This window comes from Denticeps clupeoides, chromosome 8, assembly GCF_900700375.1.
Source record: "Denticeps clupeoides chromosome 8, fDenClu1.1, whole genome shotgun sequence".
NCBI classification, from domain to species: domain Eukaryota; kingdom Metazoa; phylum Chordata; class Actinopteri; order Clupeiformes; family Denticipitidae; genus Denticeps; species Denticeps clupeoides.
Genome location: NC_041714.1, coordinates 10,086,053 through 10,105,853, shown reverse-complemented (window position 1 = coordinate 10,105,853; position 19,801 = coordinate 10,086,053). Strand labels below are relative to the sequence as shown.

Here is a 19,801-nt window from a genome sequence, read left to right as displayed (position 1 = left end):
CTCAGATTAATCTCGCTCTTAATCTTCTTCTCTCTTTTTTTTTAAATCCACCCAAGCCAAACTACGGAGGTCAGCAGTTTGGACCAAATGGACAGTTCCCCAATCAGCAGGGCCAGTATCCCAACCCAAACGCTTCTAGGGCCCTGCCTTCACCCAACTACCCAGGCCAGAGGATGCCGGGCCAGCAGGCCTCAGGCCAGTATCCCCCTTCTGGTGTAGCCATGGGCCAGTATTATAAGGTGAGCCAGGACCGATATATCATCCCTGGTTTTTTTTTTTACACTTGTGGGGAGTAACTTTGACAGACTGTACTTCTGAAACATTTTTTTTCTTCTTGCAGCAGGAGCCATTTAATGGTCAGAATAATAATTTCTCTGGGGGTGGATATTCCTACAGTCAAGGAAATGGGGTACGTGGATGGAATATTGTGAACCATCACGTCTGCTTTTTGTGTTGCTGTTTTATTTTTATTTATAAAATGAATATTTAGTCCATGTGATTGATTCATGTTTTTATTTATTTGTAGCCTCCACGACCTGTTGGCAACTACCCACATTCTCCAGTTCCTGGAAACCCAACACCACCCATGACCCCTGGTAGCAGTATCCCCCCTTACCTGTCTCCGAACCAGGATGTCAAACCGCCGTTCCCTCCAGACATGAAGCCAAACGTGACTGTTCTCCCACCTCACCCAAGTGAGCATCCCAAAAAGCAATAGCAAATACTGCAGCACTCTAAAATAAGCTGAACTTAAATACACTCAACTTAAACTGTTGGTACCATATGGTCCACAGACAGGCTACCATAACCAGAGAAAAAGGTTAAATTCCACGTGAAGTTAATTGATATGTGTCAGATACGTCTGATATTATCAGTCCATTACACATATACAAAAAATGTACTATTAAACATAACTATATAAATAAAGTGCCTAATCACCTTAACAGTGGAACTAACATCACTTTAAGTGACACGCAAACTTATATATGACATGCTCTCATATATTTTTAATTTGTAATGTGTACATTACATTAATGTGCTATTTATATAATGTGCAACTGCATTTTTAATGTAGTGACCTGTCCCGGTGTCTGGGCTATTTTTACATAACTCCCAATCTGTTTAACAGCCAATCCCAATGAGGAGCTGCGGTTGACATTTCCAGTGCGGGACGGTGTGGTGCTGGAGCCCTTCCGCCTGGAGCACAACTTGGCTGTCAGCAACCACGTCTTCCACCTTCGGCCTTCCGTCCACCAGACGCTCATGTGGAGGTGAGGCCTTTTTCTGTTTCTTTAGTTTGTGGATTAAATTACATTTATGGCATTTATCAGACGCCCTTATCCAGAGCACCTTACAATCAGTAGTTTCAGTGAAAAGTGAAAGTGATTGTCATTGAGAAATACAGCACAGCACAGTGTCCTCTGCTTTAAACCCATCACCCTTGGTGAGCAGTGGGCAGCCTTGACAGGCACCCGGGTGTGTGGGGATGGCGATTGTTCAGTGGCATTCGAAATGGCAACCTTCTGATTACGAGTCCGCTTTCTTACCCGCTAGGCCACCACTGTCCCTGTCCATGAACAGTAGTAAGTGGGGTTTGAGCCTGTGACTTTTTGATCTTCTGGTTCATAAGCCAGTGTGCTACCCACTAGGCCACCCATTTATTATTGCACATCTAAGTCTGGGTTACTGGTTGCTATTACAACGATTGCTAACCATCTATCTTGCCATGCATTGGCCAAAAGAGATGAACAACCTGTAGCCAGGGTGCCTGTCCACTGCAGGTTTATTAAGGTAGATTTTAATATTGGTTTAAACTGATCATGCATCACTAGCAGTGGTATAGTAAACTGTTGGGTGGTAGTAGCCTAGTGGGTAACACACTTGCCTATGAACCAGAACCACTTGCTGCCATTGTGTCCCTGAGCAAGACACTTAACCCTGAGTTGCTCCGGTGGGACTGTCCCTGTAACTACTGATTGTAAGTCGCTCTGGATAAGGGCGTCTCATAAATGCTGTAAATGTAAATGTAAATGTAGTAAGGGTGTGTGTGTTTGTGTGTTCAGGTCTGACCTGGAGCTGCAGTTTAAATGTTACCACCACGAAGACCGTCAGATGAACACCAACTGGCCGGCCTCGGTGCAGGTCAGTGTGAACGCAACACCCCTCACCATTGAAAGGGGAGACAACAAGACGTCCCACAAACCGCTGCACCTCAAACATGTGTGCCAACCAGGGAGGAACACCATCCAGATCACGGTTACTGCCTGCTGCTGTGTGAGTACACACACACACTCATAAAAACGTTTGTCTGTCTGTTTATGATTTAAGATTAGAAGATTTGATTTGACACTTTTTTTTGTGTGTGTGTGTTTGTGTGGAACAGTCCCACCTGTTTGTGCTGCAGCTTGTCCACAGGCCATCAGTGCGTTCAGTTCTGCAGGGTCTGCTGAAGAAGAGGTTGCTGCCTGCAGAGCACTGTATCACCAAAAGTAGGTGCACATCCATCTACTCATCTTCTCTCTCTTATACCTTTCATCCCAGCAGTCCCTGGGGTCAAAATCTTCTAAAACGATGATGTTAATATGCCATCTGTCACCATATGATTTCTCACTCATTTAAACAGCTTAGTGCAAAGTGCAAATGGGTGCTAATTTGCTATTTTATCCCTCCACCTAGTGATATTTAATTTTAAATCAACAACCTTTACGTTAACCTTTCGGGTTTGAGGTAACATTCTCTCTCTCTCTCTTTAAGTCAAAAGGAACTTCAGCAGTGTGGCAGCCTCCTCTGGGAATGCTACACTAAATGGAGAGGACGGGGTAGAGCAGACAGCCATTAAAGTGTCGCTCAAGTGTCCCATCACCTTCAGGAGGATCCAGCTGCCAGCCCGAGGGCACGACTGTAAACACGTCCAGGTACAATGAGGAGCAGCTATGCCTCATTATTACCATCTAAAAAGTCATGCTCAGTACTGACAAAGTAAAATTAGGAGTAACAGTTATCTAAATGGCAGTGACATATAAGGATCTGGGGTGAGCTGTAGATCTAATATGGCGATAAATATTGTTAAAAATGACTAGTTTAAATATCTTAAAATACCGCAAAATACCAACAAACAAGATTATTTTATTCTGGGAATCTCTAAAGAAATTCTAATTGGATTTTTGCATTTCTGTGTATGAAATCAGAACGAGCATGTGAGAGGGGAGCTTTTTCAGGTACGCACATTAGCAGGTTGTTTTCTGTGAGAAGGAGTCAAAGACTGAAGAACTCAGGTCTATGCCATAATTTTTGAAGGTGTACCACAAGTCACTGTTATATTCATTTTACACATTCATGTAATCATAATTTACATGTTTGTGGTGAAATACATGCACTTTCAGTTATTTTCATGACTGTTTTTTTGGCACTTTTAGTTCTAGCAAGTGTTTGGAAATAACTATTTTTTTAGGTGGTTACATGATCTTTGCTGTTTTTTGAATGTAGGTCTTAAATTTAAAATATATATAAAATATCTTACATTTGGCGTGCTTAAACCAGCAGATACCCTGTGATTGAAATGCTGTAAAATTTAAATACAATCCATGCCTCAAGAATTTGTTTATGAAAAAATGTGCTGGCCAGTAATCATTATACCAATATTTTATAATATCCTTTCTATTTAGACCATTCACCGATCTTCATATGAATGGTTATAGAATTCCCAAAACCTACATTTCTGTTTGTCTATCTTCCTTGATGTGTAAATCGATTGATCCATTTCTGTTTAGTGCTTTGATCTGGAGTCCTACCTGCAGTTGAACTGTGAGCGAGGAACGTGGCGGTGTCCTGTTTGCAAGTATGGTTCTACGATCTGATCTATTTCAATACCAGAACAGACCAGTCACTTGTTGTCTCCTAATGAACTTTCCTCTTCCCAGTAAAACTGCGTTACTGGAGGGCCTGGAAGTGGATCAGTACATGTGGGGAATTCTCAACGCCATCCAAAAGTCAGTCCTGACGCTTCATTCAAATTGTGTTTGTTGTTTATAGTTTCTTTCCAAGACTTCTCATGTTTAAGGGGTGTATTGTGTTTTACACCCTACAGATGGTATGTTTGTTTTCCAGATCAAGGTCTCTTTGTTGATAAAGTTGTTTTTTTTTGTTTTTGAATTTTTGTCCCTGCAGTTCAGAGTTTGAGGAGGTCACCATTGACCCGACGTGTAGCTGGAGGCCAGTTCCAATAAAGTCAGACCTTCACATCAAGGAGGACCCGGACGGCCCATTGGCCAAACGCTTTAAGACTATGAGCCCCAGTCAGATGATCATGCCCAACGTGATGGAGATGATCGCCCAGCTGGGTCCGGGACCCTCGCCCTACTCCTCTCTCCCGCCGCAGCACGCCGCCAACAGCGGGGATTATGGCGGCCAAGGTAGAGGTCAGCAGACTCTATTATCTTTCTTTTATTGGCATTTTTTAAATATGACTTGGAGCGCCATGCTTTTAAAACCGGATTAGGTTTCTTGTCTTGAGTTTCACGGTTTGCAGTTATAGCTGTCAAGACCACTTAGGAATGAAAGGAAAAAATAATAATAAACAAGAGGATCTGCAAGACCTCTCCAGATGTTGCACTATTTTCCTCCGTCTCTCTATGGGTTCTGTGAGATCATCCTGTTTCACCAGCATTTCTGGTTTGTGTGCATCAGGCAACAGTTACCAGGGCCATGGAAACTTTGACTTCCCCCATGGCAACCCATCTGGTGGCGCTCCCATGAATGACTTCTTGCACGGCCCCCAGCTCTCCCACCCACCAGACGGGCACAACAACATCATGGCTTCTGACAAGCCCCTAACTCATGGCATGCCGGACTCGGTAAGAGTGCAAATCCACAGACTCTACCTAAACCGTCTGTCATACGGTTTTACCTAAATGTTACTGTATAGTTTAAACCGAAAGCATCCAAAATGCTGAACATTAAATTCATAGGGTGGATTCTGTTTGTGCTTTTTTACTAAAAGCTGACAGAACGTGAAAAACACTGAGCTCTATAGACAGTACAGAAGATTTCAGCTGCCCACAGGGACACACAATCGGGGTGGTGGTAGCCTAGTAGGTGACACACTTGCCTATGAACCAGAAGACCACAAAGTCACAGGTTCAAACCCCACTTACTACCATTGTGTCCCCGAGCAAGACACTTAACCCTGAGTGTCTCCAGGGGGGGACTGTCCCTGTAACTACTGGTTGTAAGTCGCTCTGGATAAGGGCGTCTGATAAATGCTGCAATTTAAATTAAATACAACAGCTTATTGCTTTCACTGCTGTTGCTGAAACTCTGCCCTTTAGTGGAGCATCATGGAAACATTAAAGCTTAGAAGTAGAAATTTTAGAAGCTAGACATTTTTATCCAAATTTTGAAAAACTTTTTAACAAATACTAGTATAGTTTTTTTTTTATGCTTAAAACTAATGTAAACGACTGGTTGTGGAAGCATAACACCATACGTCTAATTGAATGGATATGCAGTTTATATTTGGCTATAACTTGTGTCCAAAACTTCCCAGCACCCTCCCAGTTCAAGAATGCAAAGTGAATGTCAGTGTACTAAATACCTGGACACCTTGTTTGTGGTTGAACACTGTTACTTTAGACTACCAAATATTGAAAACCAGTCAGTTGCGGTCTGAAGGGTGGTCCCAAACTGAACTGTAGTGTATGTGGGTAGTGATGGTGGAATCATTCATGCTTATTTTCATGCAGTACTAAACGATGAGCCACAATGCAGTTATAACAACTCACCACGTCTGCACTGGGTCCTGCATGTCACTGCATCAGTCATGTCTGTGCTCCTCATCTGATCCTCGTGCTAAGAGCTGTGACACATGCACGCCCTCTCCCTTTTCAGCCCTTTTCCTTTCAGCTCTCCTTTTCTCATTCCATGTTTCTCATGGTGTTCTTGCCCCCCCCCAATCTTTTAAAAATTCTTTGTCCTCTACCATATTCCCACGTTCTCTTTTCTCACTTCCTCTCTGTCTCCTGTCCCCTTCCCCCAGATGCCCCACCCTAGCAGCACTGAGTCGTCCCACGCTTCCATGCAGCAGAGCTTACATGCGCCGCCCCACCCCAGTAGCCAGTCAGCGCAGCCATTGCATCACGGCGGCCCCCCATCCTCACAGCAGCAACTGCCACCCTCGCGCCAGGCCCCGCCCAGTCAGCAGCCGCCCGGCCCTAACAGCCAGTCACACGGCAGCGAGCTGGCCTTTCACCCCTCGGAAGGGCAGGCGGGTGGGCAGGGAGCCCCTGACATGCCAGAGCCGTCGCTGGATGTAAGTGTCCATCCATCAGGCCGAAGGTTTCTCTGCTGCTCTCATTGTGCTCTGCTGTGCTGTTGTCATCTGCTGTTGCATTTCCATCTTCCTGAATTCAGCAGATTCGAGCACTTTATTAAAATCACCAAAAGTGGTCTTCAGTGGTCAGTTTCTTACAAAACCACCTGATTCATTCTCAACACAACACCAGTCACCACCGGAAACTGAACACTGATGAAGGTTTAGATCCTGGGTTCTCATACTGGTGGAACTCACACTCCCTCTAGTGGTACAGCGGGATTCTCTGATATCATTGTTAATACCTCTTTCCCTCCTTCACAGCTTCTTCCGGAACTGGCCAATCCAGACGAGTTGCTGTCCTACTTAGACCCCCCTGACCTTCCGAGCAACAGCAACGACGACCTCCTGTCCCTTTTCGAGAACAACTGACTCCCTCCCCCTGTATATTTGTAAGGGGGTCCAGAGGTCTGAAAGACTGAAACACAAACTGCAAACCAGTACTTTGCACACACGCCCAACATATACCAAGAAAACACTCACCCCTCCTCCTCTCCTCCTTCTCTGCGTGTAAATATCTCATTCTTACATTTTATGAGCGTCTTTTTTGACATGCGGATAATGACAGCCATGTTGGTTGGCACTAAGTGATATCTTTGGAATACTAATTATGAAAACTGTGCAGCTATATTCTATTCATATGTATAATCACACAGAACTGTGTGTGCACCCTCTAGGACAAGTGTCGTAGCATTTTTTTTATTACTGTTTTTCCTTTTTTATTTTTTAATTTTTTTTGTGGTGGGGAACGAAACAAAAATCTTCCTGTATTGGTCTGAATCCGTAAATCTCCTGACGTTTGTTCTTCCACGATGTAGCCGTTGCTTCCCAAACTGCGTCCAGCTGGACTGTAGCACTTGTTCGACCAGATCATTTCAACAGAAGACAATGTTTTCAAGCACAACCAAGATGCACCAAACTACTGATGGGAAGACTGAAAATGTTGGCAACATCACCAGTCACCTGAGACAAAAAAAAAAAAAAACACACCGCTTTTATTATGACATGGCCAGTTCATCTAATCATATGTGATCTGCACAAGATCAGTTGTCTCTCTTAAGAACAAAGTCGCCCACATATGCTACAGCGATGCTGTGTGTCAGATATGGAGTCTCTACAAAAGGTTTCCGCCCTCGTGCGAGTTGCATTATTCACATTGAACATGTGCCAAGTGATGAAAGGTTTCGGTTTTTGTTTCTTTTATTATTTTTTTAAACTAACATTGTCTTGTGATGGCAAAGGCGTTTCAGTATGTTTTTCTAGGTCTACAGTGCAGCACATAATTCTGAGTTCTGTAAGAAGTCACATGAAACCAAAGTCGCCCTGTGGAGATGGTTGTGTTTAACGTGTAATTGCTTTTACTTGCTAATGTTACACCAGTGTGGTTTGTGGGGTTTTGTAAATACGTGAAATAAGGGGTTGCAGCGGATTCATCTGAAACAGCAATTCATCGTTGTCCATCGTATCGCTGAACTTGTCAAAATTCCCACTGTGACAAACACACAGAAAACACACAAACACACGCACCATAACATACGTTACTGTACTGAAAAGTTAATGAGTTAAATATTATACAACTTTGAATGTAAAGGATCGTTTCTTAAAACCAGCCCTTGAGGTAGATCAATGTAGTCATTTTTTTAATTATTATTATTTAAACACAGCATTAAATAGACTGCAGTTGCCATTCCCTTTTTTCTGGTGGGTTTGCAGTTTTTGTGAATCAACAGGCTTTTTTTTTATATTATATCCCCTTTACATTTTATATGAATTCACAGTGAGTTTGATTTGCAGTTATATGTTTTAACAATATATAACTGTAAATATAAGAATAGAAATATAAGAATTTGCAGCCCAATGAACACGAGTGGGAAAACCATTTATCATTATATTTAGCAAATTTAAGGTTTACACATATATGTGTTTATGTGTACAAGTTATACTTTTTTAATGCACTGCCACATGTTGTTTTTCCCTCCCATTTTTTTTGGAAGGCCACGGAGGTCACAAATTGTTCTCAGCTTAAGGCTTGAGTGCTGTTCATTTTGCAGGCCTGCCACAAACTAGTTGTACAGTCATTTAAAAATGTTTTTAAAAAAAGACTCAAATTAAATCTTGAATTGCTGATTTGGCGTTAATGAGTGTCCCCTCGTTCACTAAATGACAGGAGAGGTGGACTTGGCGGGGGGAGGAGGGGTTGAGAAAGGGATGCATGTACATATGTAAATGATGAACAGAGACACGTTAATGAGAAATGTATTCATTTTCCCCAGGGGAATGTGCATTGTGTATTTAGAATTTGTAAAGCTTGCATCCTGCTATCCAGACTCAGATTTGGGTTTAAATAAATTCTGTGTTTGTTTGCGTCTGTGGACATCCTCTCAGCGTTTTTTTCACTTCTGTATAAATACTATGATACCTCTCAACAGGAAAAATTGGAAAGAAAAAAAGAGAATTTTTGTTTTAACATTGTGTAACATTTAGCTTATGTGTATTGCTCCATTACCTGTGTACTTTATACGGTGCTACAATAAAAACAATGAAGAAAATTCTGGGGGATAATCGGGACGTGGGGCCTGAGCTGGTTCCAGAAGATTGTAACCAAATCCATAATTTGTACAATTTTTATCTTGATCAGAGAAGTTAAAAAGGGGAGGGGAAACAATCTGAGATGAATTGCGCCAAAAGTGGCAACTGTCTTTCAGTTTGTACATTCTGTGTACAATCATTTCATATTCTAAACTGGTCAGAAAAGAAAAAGTTATTGTGATTTTTAGTCTTGCAAAACTGTATGTAGTTAGATGATGTGACATCCTAATATTTATCTAATAAATATGTATTCAGATGAAAATAATGGTGGTGATGGTGTGTTTGTGTTTCCTAGAAAGTAACATCAGTTTTCTGGTAGCTTTAATAGAATTGCTAGTATTAGCAGTACTTGAAGTGCAATTAATAATATTTGTAACAATGATATATATTTCTATTGTTCACCCACATAGCAGACAACACAAACTTTATTAGAGACACCCACCTTGTATGTTTTTGCTGAGATTACTCACTATAAATTAGGGAGATCTTGTGAGAGACTTAGTGGATGTCAAACATACGGTGTTTGTTTCACTATAGATATTTTGGGGATAGGGAGGCAATTGTATTGGGGTGATAGACTCACCTCATTTTTTGTTTTCCATGTAATGGTCTCATTGTGTACAGACGTGCCTTATATTGGGGCCAATACCAAGAAACCACCTCAGTGTGGCATCAACTTCAACATTCTGTGGGTATTAAAAGCTGGTATTGTCTGTAAATCATTCCAAGTTCATAATTCCAACAGCCATGAACACATGATGAGCAGCGTCACCTGACCATGGCGCGCCTTCGGGACGGTGGCAGCCAGTCAGAACTTGGTGTGTTCACAAGCTGGCAGAGTTCATGACAGACCCAGGAGTGGAGCCCCACGAGTGACAGACAGCAATGATGACCAGTACCTAAGGACCTATGTACTCAGACATCATAATGCAACTGCCACACGGCTGCAGGCCCGTGTACGAGATGCGAGGGGTACTAGGGTTTCCAGACAAACCATTCGCAACCGACTCCAACGCTTTGGCTTGAATGCCAGACGACCGTTGCAGGCAACTCCACTGACACTATGACACCGCCGTGAACGTTTGCAGTGGGCACAAGACCATGTGACCTGGAAGATGCAGCAGTGTTCTTCCGTCCTGTTCACTGATGAGTGTCACATCAGCGTTGCTAGAGAAGGCGAGGCGAGTGATACGGTGAGGTCAACATGGTTATTGTACATGGCTCAGTCACTGCACGTTCTTACCTTAGAGGCATCATAGAATCCATCATGATCCCCCAATTCCGCCACCACACCCCCAACTTTCTGTTCATGGATTATAATGCTCCGCCACATCGTAGCAGAATTGTCACAGCTCGACTTCAGGAAGTTGAAGTGCCTCATATGGTACGGCCATCAATGTCCCCTGACCTGAACCCCATAGAGCACGTAGGGGACCAGTTGAAGCAGAGACTGAATGATTGTACCCCACCCCCACGTGACCTGGCAGAACTGCATGTAGAACTTGTGGAAGAGTGGAACGTACTGCCTCAGAATAACATCATGAGGATGGTGAGGAGCATGAGATGTCGCTGTCAAGCTGTCGTTGCGGCAAATGGTGGAAACAGCCGATACTGACAGTCAATTTTTGTTATTTGGGGTTTTCCCTGTTATTGTCTAAATTCTTGGGGTAATAAATATTAAACTAATGAAAATGGTGTTTCTTCTCATACATTAATAATAATATCAAAGGGAACTTTTACTTATTTCATTAAATAAATTGTGAATAGTTTATGTGTATATGGGTAGGATTTAGGATTAGACTGAAATGTAATTTTCATGGATAATTCTCTAAAGTGGTCTTTTAGTTTATGTTTCTTTTTATAACAAAACTTTTTACAAAATTCTATGCAAAATTCTTTTTACAAAATTCTAAGTGTTTTAAAAAACGTGCCCAGAAAACATTTGAGAATACTGCCGAAGCGATCCGGACCAGGATTTTGTACCAGCCCACCCGCGATCGCGCTGGATGAAAAGTAAATCCTGGTCTGGATTTCCACCCGGGAACGAGCCCAGTTCCGTCCGCTACGAAACGACGCGCCGCGTCCTCCTTTGCGGCCGGCAGGCGGCGCCACCGAGCCGATTGGCGCTCAGGCCCCGCAGCGCCCGCGTCCAGCATGCAGCAGATGAGGAACCGCTTGAGGTTTTGTTCGTTGGCCGTCGCGGCCACGAAGCTCTTCTCCTCCGGACAGGCGAGGAGGAACCCGGTCGTTTATCTCGACGTCGCCGCGGACGACGAGCCCGTCGGCAGGATTGTGATAGAAGTGAGTCGCGCCGCAGCGGCCGTTTTTAATAAACAGCGATGACGTTAACGCGCGCCGCCTCCATCTTGTGCGTTGCAGCTGAGCGCGGACGTCGTTCCCAAGACAGCAGGTAAGTGGGCGCGTGTGCGCGCACGTCGTTCCCAAGACAGCCGCTGAGCGGGCGCGCGTGCGCGCACGTCGTCCGCTCGCCCCGCCCCCACGCCTCACGCCCCGCCCCACGGGCGCCCGTTTTCTTTTTTCCGCCAGAGAACTTCCGGGCCCTGTGCACTGGAGAACACGGGTTCGGCTACAAGGGCTCGGTCTTCCACAGGGTCATCCCTGAGTTCATGTGCCAGGCGAGTCTTTACATATCATCATGTACTATAACCAGGCGGAGTTATATTAATATATTTCTATTATTATTATATTATACTAACTACGTGGGAAGTATGTTCACATTAGTCGAGATAAGTTCAGAAGAGTATACCCTGAACCTGATTAAATTTACATCATTATCCCTACTTGAGAATTACAGGAGTTGATTTGCAGTGCACAGACATGGTCGTCAATGTTTAAAAATGATATGGTTCACTAATGGGGAAAAAACAAGTTTATTGTGAGAGTCGTTTCTTAATCTGGCAGCATACAGACAATTAGACAAATAAGAAATAATGTGGTTCTTTTTTATCGTTGGTTTAGCTGGAGGTTGTAAAATATGTGTGAAGTATGAAGAGGTTGCTGCTGTCGCTGTAGCCCACTGACTTCCTCTCGCTCCGAACAGGGAGGAGACTTCACCAACCACAACGGCACCGGCGGGAAGTCCATCTACGGGACCAAGTTCAAAGATGAGAATTTCCGACTGAAACACACAGGCCCAGGTCTGTCCCGGTGGCCAAATGAACGCCTGTAAGCCTTCTGCCCACTGTTAATACTGTTGGGGCAATGGTGGCCTAGTGGTTACGGAATCCCGAGGTGGTACTGAGGTGCCACCGAGCAAGGCACCGTCCCCACACACACTGCTCCCCGGGCGCCTGTCATGGCTGCCCAGTGCTCGCCAAGGGGACACATTTCGTGTTTTACAATGACAATCACTGCACTTTCACTACACTTAATAAAGGGTCAGTCCTGTTTAAGGCCACTAGGTGGTGACATGGACCAAACGTGTCCACACCCTCACCGGTCCCCACACGCACTTGGCCTACTTTCCGACCAGCAGGATTTAGTTTTACCTTTGCGACGAGCTGCAGATTTTTATGGACAGACATACCAGCTATTTACAATATTAAAGTTTCCATGGTTATAAGTGGAGCATGAACAGAAGATGTGGACTTTTTTTGTTCGTTTTCTGCAGGGATTTTGTCCATGGCAAACTCAGGGCCAAACACCAATGGATCCCAGTTCTTCATCTGCACAGCTAAAACAGAATGGTACTTTCAGCCAATCAGTTATTAACATTCAAAGCCTTTTGGGGGTGGGAGGTACCCCACTGGTTGACAAGCTTAACATCTGACACAAGTTTCTGTATTTTGCTGTTTTCCTGCTGGTTTCGTTTTTTCAGGCTTGACGGGAAGCATGTAGTGTTTGGTCAAGTCAAGGAGGGCATGGAGGTGGTCCGAATCGTCGAGCAGTGTGGCCTGCACGATGGGGGCACCACCAAGAAAATCGTCATCACGGACTGCGGCGAGCTGAAATGAACCTCATATCGATGGCACGTTCTTGCCCTTATGTTGATGAATCCCATTGTGCTTTTTTGGTGAAAATGCATGCCAGTTCTTTTCTTTTCTCACACAGACAATCTGAAAAGAAGAAACAAAGAGGTGTTGAGAGCGTTAGAAACAAACAGTAGAAATGGTCCACGTATGCCCTCGAGTGTGTGTGTAGACGTTTTTAAAAGACTTCATAAGGGCGGCTGGTGAGACGGAGCTCATCGAGCTCATGCCTACCAAGTAAGCGCAGATAAATGTTTTTAAAATGCAGGTAAACTCACCTACATGCAAGACGTTACTCGGCCCCTTGCTTTCAGTATCCTGCAACACGGCTGTGAACGCGGGACGAAACCAGAGAGACAAAGCTGGGTCAGATCCACAATTCCGACAGTGCGGCCCAGGTGCAGAAGTGTTTTGTTCGATCCTCATAACTGTGCAGAACACGTTCTCTTGTTAATTACATTACATTTACAGCATTTATCAGACGCCCTTATCCAGAGCAACTTACAGTCAGTATTTACAGGGACAGTCCCCCCCCCGGAGACACTCAGGGTTAAGTGTCTTGCTCAGGGACACAATGGTAGTAAGTGGGGTCTGAACCTGGGTCTTCTGGTTCACAGGCGAGTGTCTTACCCACTAGGCTACTACCACCCCGGTAATTAAACGCCTTTATGATGTCAGTGTGGATTGCATTTATTCCCTTTGCCATTCGTGTCTTCTGTTGTACTGAGCTACTGGACAACGTCCTCCTGCTGCAGCAACAATGGCTGCAATCCCAGGCTGCAGACCTCCAGCACGACTTCCTCTCCTCCGGAGCAGGATGCCGCATCACGTACACGACCTTCGTTTGCCATGAAAGTGCCACACTGACAGAGACACATAAGCTTTGACTTGTTTTTTTTTGACGTTTTGCCCCCTCAACACAGCAGAGCTGCGATGGACAAGTTAAACTGGCGGTGCGCTGTGCTCATTATCCAGGAAAAACACGGTCTGTGAAAATTCCAAACATTGACTTTTTAAACTCTTTAAAAGTGGAGTCTGTACGTGTTACTTATCACATTAATGGCTCATGAAGGTAAATTACAAACCAGTGTGGAAAAACAACCAAAAAAACCCATGGTTCTTCTAAATGAAACCATGTGCAGGCCATCTAGATCGGAGCTTGTTTGACTTCTCCGACTACGCCGTTGCCATGGAGACAATTTCAGTCCTGCTGTTTAAGCTCATATTGTTGTAACAAAACTTGATAAAATTTGCCTCCACACCCAGCTGTTTCTGGTCAGGGTTGCGGATACATTATAGCTCATAAGTTTCTAATCAACACATACAGTATATATAAATCCATCACACAATCAGTTCAGTGGGCATCAACTGAGACTTCAGTGCAGTCTGGCCCACATCTCCTCAGTAGGTGGTTCCATGTTTCGCTGGTGTACAGAACACCTTGACTTATGTGGACAGTCAAATACATGCAGAAATGGAAGGATTACAACTAAAGACCTTCAACACACGGGCAGAGGAATGTTGGAAAACAGAACCCGGATTTACACCAAATGCTTTTATTAAATCAATGCAGGGTTGTTTTTTTTAATTATAATATTATTAGCATCAATGAAATACTTTATTGCAAAACTGTTATTTCCATATTGGAAGTAGGCCGTTGTTTTAATGCAGCTGAAGCCTGTTTAAGGAGGCTTGGTTAAGTATTGCACTATATCAGTTAGTAGAAGTAATCCGCTAGTGTCGTGTTTAAATTAAGTCTGAGTGCTAACTGTAATAATAATAGTTATTAGTTTGAATGGTGGACACAAATAAATGTGTATGAATGCAATTTTAGACATAATTAATTACTGAATTAATTAAATATATTCTGCCTCTTGTGCGGTTTAGAATTTGTACGTTCACACCAAAAAGAAAAAAACTCACGAATTCCAAACATTACAATTTAATATTTTATTCAGCAAACTACTAAAAGCAACTTCGGCGCTAAAATCTCATTTTTCTTTTTTCCTAAATGAACAAATAAGGCACATGTCGGAATGCCGTTCATGGACAAGAAGCTACAGCTCGGCGATCTTCACCCCTCGGTACTCCAGTCATAGACTCTTCCCCAGCTGTTCACAGCGTTCTGTCCAATCCAATTATAGCATCACACTGATCTCAAATATGTTACAGTCGTCAGAGACATCAAGTGTTAAACAGTACATTCAGTAAATACAAATAAAATGGTATAATTGTAGGCTGTGGTGAATAATGCACTTATTATTAACTAGTAACAATCAGTTATTAGTTCAGTTTACATTGTGGAACACAGTTTAGCCTATTCTATTCATTTAACTAAGAGTACATTGCACAAAGTGATACATAAAAAAAAACACATGCACATGCAAACTCTACAACAGCTCTTTGCAACACACTAGTTCGTTAAAAGTACTCTCTGTTGATTATTTGACTGTTTGAGGCGCGCGTAATGCTCACAATCCAGGGCTGATTCAGCCGTTTATCTCACAGTTTCATGCTTTTACAGTGGCAAGTGTCAGTGTTCCTAACATTTCTGCATAAGCTGTTACTATTTGTGCCAAAGCAGGACTAAAAAAAAAGTCCTCTGTAACACAGAAGGTCTGTGACAATTAATAATGTAAAAAAGAAAGAAAAAAAACATATTTCTATATGCATGCTGTTCAAAAGACTTATTTCTGTTAAAGCATTTCAATTCCAGATTATTTAATACTGCAAACACTTCTTCCACACATTAAAAAAAAAAAACGAAAACAAACAAAATGGCTTGTAATAGAGGGCGAAATAACTATGTACCAACTGCTGAATAATAATCTATATAGACATCAATATTTCCTTCTTAGTGTAGCTTTGTTGCATATTTTATACAAAAGAGAATTGTAAAAAAAAAAGAGAGAAAATCTTTCCATAAATATGTCTGTAGGATACACCCTCAGATTATTGTAAAACATTAAAGAAGAACTCCCAGCTCTGTTTGTATCTCAGCAATAGGCCCTTTTCACATAAAAAAAAGCTTCAATATTGCATTATAACAATTCAGTACATATAATAGACTTGAATATTACTGCCATCCAATATATACACAAAATCAACACTGTAAATATCTTTGTCAGGGAGAAGGAAAAAAATCTCATGTACTGTTTTCACTTTTGCGCTAGAATTTTTTAACATCTACAAATGTTTCCAAAATACACATATTATTACATAGAAAATATCAAATCCGTCGTAGATAAGCTATAAAAGTCAAGTATATGTACTTCAAGACAAACAAGTGTGTATAATTTATTTTCTTTTTAATGCTTATACTGTAAATTTCTACCACTGGTTAATTGGTAATGTCTTGCATCAAATCTAGAATAATCTCAGCATCCATCACAGAGATCTTGTGCAAAGATCTGCTATTTGGCCATACGAGGAACCCTTCAGTTATTACATGTCTCACATTCATTTGGCTGAACCATGTCTTTTTTTCCCCTCAGAGTCTATGACATATCCATCTGTGGAGTGATTCACTCGCGCCACAAGTTCATGTCTCTCATCGACAGCCTGTCTATGGCTACAAAACACGTGATACGGAGTAGCCAAATTTCCCCTCAAAAAGGAACTCTTCTACTCAGTGGAATTGTAATTCAATGAGCGGGTTGACGCACAATCCCAGAAAAATCCTATTTTTTTATAGTACTAACCACTAACTAAGACAATCCTGACGCTGAGACTTGACAACTTTTTCTCGTGTTAAGAGAAAGTAGTTTGACTGTAAACTGTAAAATGGTCTTCAGTAACGCCGATAAAGCCTGCACTGCTCTTCGCGAATAGCCAATGTTACACAAGACATCCTTTTTGGGCGCCAATTATTACAAGCAGCATACTAAACAATGACCAGAATGCAAACTACCTATTACATTATATTGCACACACAGACACAAACCAAATTGTTAAAACTGCTCTTGGCCAAAATCGACTACTAATACGAGTTACCCTTCACTCCACCTTGATCGCCCAAAACGTTGTACAGTGTATCATTCGCAAAAGTCCCGTCCATTCAGTCCTAAATCACAACAGTTGGGTCGCAAGTGAGATGGTCTAGCCTACACAGAATTCGCTACTCGCGTCACCAGCGGTCACCGGGGGCACTGGGATACGTTGGAGGGTGGATTCATCACGTCGTTCTGGAGACATCGTTTAGTCTGCTGCATTTTATTCTGGCCCTTCTCTGCATATCCAGTTGTATAGTTGTATCTGTAGATAACACACCCCCACCAAATGCCACACAGTGCGACTGGTTTTCCATGGTGAAGAGGTTCACCGCTACTACGCTTCACTAAAGGGAAAAAAAAAAAAAAGTGGAAGACAACTAGTTTGTACACATTCAGTGCTAGCGGGCTAATTACAAACCACCGGACCTCCTTCTCTCTACAAACCGGCTTCAAAACTGTTCCTCAGATTTCATCCCTTCAAACACTATTTTCCCTCTTGAGTTTTCCTCACATTAATGCACATCAAGCTTCATACAATAAAAACACGTATACGCTTCTAAAGTTTAGTAAACAATTATACACATTCTGTTTCAGAAAAAAAATGTGTCTCACATCATATATACATCAGAATCTTACAATATTGTTTTTAACTAAAAGGCATAGAACGCCACTTTGTACAAGATAAAATGTCCAAAAAGAGAAAAATATATCAGAATCACTTATGGTCAGGATTGACCGGATAGAACAAAAACGTCTCCAAAACATCTTTGTAAACCGAGGGGTTCCACCCCTAAAATAAAGAGCCCACTTTTAATTCTGCTGCCCAAACTTTCCAAATATCTTCTGAAAAATCGCACATCCTGCTTTCCCTACATGAGCACAGTCTTCAGACTCTTCCATCCTCCTCCTCACTGTTTCTTCACCCAATCTCATCACTTTTCGCAAACCTTAGCATGTCTGGTGGGATCTGCTCTGCTACTGTCGGCAATCACAAGGTTTCCAACACAACACTTGTTGAGTTATGAACTGTTCAGTACTGCAAACGTTCCTGATATGGACCTGTACCAATTAAGAACCGCATCTCCAGGAACATGATCTGGACCAAAGGTATACCAGGACAACAGTTGGAATGGAGGCACTTAGATCGCTAAAAAATTCTCATCAAATGACAAGTTTTCAGTGCAAAAAACGTGACCAGGCTGATCATCCTTCCATCCAGTCAGGTTCTAGAGCAGGTTGATGGTTGTCGTTTTAAGCAGTGCATAACATAATTTGCCACTTTTGCATGTATCTACTCTAAATCAGGGGTCTGCAACCCTGGTCATGGAGGCCACCAGTCTTTGTAATATTAAATGAGGGTAAACCCAACAATGTGGAGGATGAGCGTACAGATTACGAAATCGACAGATTTACAGCTGAAACCGCTGTTCACGAACTTGGAACCACTGGCGACAGAAGACTAGTAAACGTTAACTAACGAGGGATAGAGGTCGGTAAATAAAATCAAGCGAAAGTGATTGTTTTCATCATTGTGCTGAAGCACAGCAAGCGGTGACAACGAAATGTGTCCTCTGTATTTAACCATCACCCTAAGTGAGCACTGAGCAGCCATGAAAGGCGCCAGGGAGAACGTTGCATAGGGCTGGTCTGTACAGATACATTCTGTAGGTAAGGCACTATTTTTTCAGTCCTAATACTGGCTACCCTCAAACAGATATTTAGAATAAATTTGTCACTGAACTCCTGACATTTCAGCAAAATTGCTGTCTTCTTACTGTATAGTAAACACCGGAAATGTAGGACATTTTACACAGTCCTACCCCTAATGAAAGTATTGCATAAAGTGTTAAAAGTATTGCACAGAGCCATTGGTGTGATTAAGGTTTTTCAGAGGCCTCTATCAGTGAACAGGTTCTAATCAAATCATGCAGAAGTAAGTAATAAAGCATCAGGCACATATTAATATATAAATACATACAAACCATAAAAAAAAGACCTGATGTTGCTAAAAAATTAAAAGAAGAATCTCTAGTCTACAGTAGATTCTAATGGCAGGAGGAAGGGGTTATACAACAGTATACATGTCCCAGTTAAATTGAGTCAATTGCACTGTAATAAAAAACAAACAAAAAAAAAAAAAACACAAAATAAATATGCAACACGAAAAGCCAGGGACGAACATTTCATTGTCCCTCTGTTAATTCACAGTTAACATGATGTGCTGTTGATCTGAAAACGTGACCTTGTTGAATGACCAAATATTACAAACTGCCTGTAAATAAAACATCAGCCAGCACATCGGCGAAATTCACTCGACAGGGACGCAGAACAACGCAGAACTCTGTAAACATGAGAAGCATCCTAAACAGGCACAGCGGTGAGGTAAATCCACTGTGTCCCTTGTGGGTATCAATACTGTCAGTGATAGCATAAAACGCACATGGCTACATAATTACATAATTACATAATTATTTCGATAAGTGTTGTTTGTTGTTTTTTTTGTTTTTTTAATGTGTTGATACACTGGGCCCGTGTGGCATTAGGCATTATATTTACACTTTGAGAGTTTTGGCACAATTCACTTCTTCTCGGAGAACAGAGAGCGGGTGGAGCTGAGGGCGGAGTCGGGCGGGGGCGTGGTTATTGCACGCGGCGGCAGTAGTAGCCCAGGACTTTGCATTTCTCACACAGGTGCTGCGGGTGCTCCTTGCTCTGGTCAGACACGTCCAGGCCGTCGGGCTTCTCTAGGGGGCGCTGCGAAGAAAGAGTGGGACGTCAGTCACAGCAACCGCGGCACAGCAACACAAACAGGAGGGCGGTGGCGGGTGACACGGCGGAAGTACGCGCCATGCTGTCTAATTGTT

The 19,801-nt window shown here is 42.6% G+C and overlaps 3 protein-coding genes across 13 annotated transcripts in view; 2 read left to right on the top strand and 1 right to left on the bottom strand.

Moving 5' to 3' along the window:
- Positions 1–9,218, top strand: part of zmiz1a (zinc finger, MIZ-type containing 1a) — a 103,169-nt gene extending 93,951 nt beyond the window's left edge. For 7 of the 9 annotated variants that reach the window (XM_028988843.1, XM_028988842.1, XM_028988846.1 and 4 more), the window contains 13 exons: positions 57–239; positions 341–409; positions 527–695; positions 1,130–1,271; positions 2,064–2,274; positions 2,384–2,489; positions 2,755–2,915; positions 3,771–3,838; positions 3,921–3,989; positions 4,168–4,418; positions 4,687–4,853; positions 6,035–6,307; positions 6,632–9,218. In XM_028988843.1, coding sequence (XP_028844676.1) covers positions 57–239; positions 341–409; positions 527–695; positions 1,130–1,271; positions 2,064–2,274; positions 2,384–2,489; positions 2,755–2,915; positions 3,771–3,838; positions 3,921–3,989; positions 4,168–4,418; positions 4,687–4,853; positions 6,035–6,307; positions 6,632–6,739 — 1,977 coding nt within the window. In that variant the 3' untranslated portion in view covers positions 6,740–9,218. The remainder of the gene's footprint in view (positions 1–56; positions 240–340; positions 410–526; positions 696–1,129; positions 1,272–2,063; positions 2,275–2,383; positions 2,490–2,754; positions 2,916–3,770; positions 3,839–3,920; positions 3,990–4,167; positions 4,419–4,686; positions 4,854–6,034; positions 6,308–6,631) is intronic. The other 2 variants (XM_028988845.1, XM_028988849.1) reach the window with 2 other exon arrangements.
- A 1,791-nt stretch (positions 9,219–11,009) lies between these two features.
- Positions 11,010–14,210, top strand: ppifa (peptidylprolyl isomerase Fa). Of its 2 annotated transcripts, XM_028988856.1 has the most exons (7): positions 11,010–11,257; positions 11,336–11,366; positions 11,504–11,592; positions 12,018–12,114; positions 12,588–12,663; positions 12,795–12,944; positions 13,028–14,210. In XM_028988856.1, the coding sequence occupies exons 1-6, from the start codon at positions 11,111–11,113 to the stop codon at positions 12,928–12,930; spliced, it is 576 nt and encodes a 191-aa protein (XP_028844689.1). In that variant the 5' UTR covers positions 11,010–11,110; the 3' UTR covers positions 12,931–12,944; positions 13,028–14,210. The 2 variants fall into 2 exon arrangements, with proteins under 2 accessions (XP_028844689.1, XP_028844688.1); XM_028988855.1 differs by having other exon boundaries at positions 12,795–14,210.
- A 666-nt stretch (positions 14,211–14,876) lies between these two features.
- The window catches only part of zcchc24 (zinc finger, CCHC domain containing 24), a 38,637-nt gene continuing 33,712 nt past the window's right edge, over positions 14,877–19,801 (bottom strand). For both annotated transcript variants that reach the window (XM_028988853.1, XM_028988854.1), the window contains exon 5: positions 14,877–19,691. In XM_028988853.1, coding sequence (XP_028844686.1) covers positions 19,578–19,691 — 114 coding nt within the window. In that variant the 3' untranslated portion in view covers positions 14,877–19,577. The remainder of the gene's footprint in view (positions 19,692–19,801) is intronic.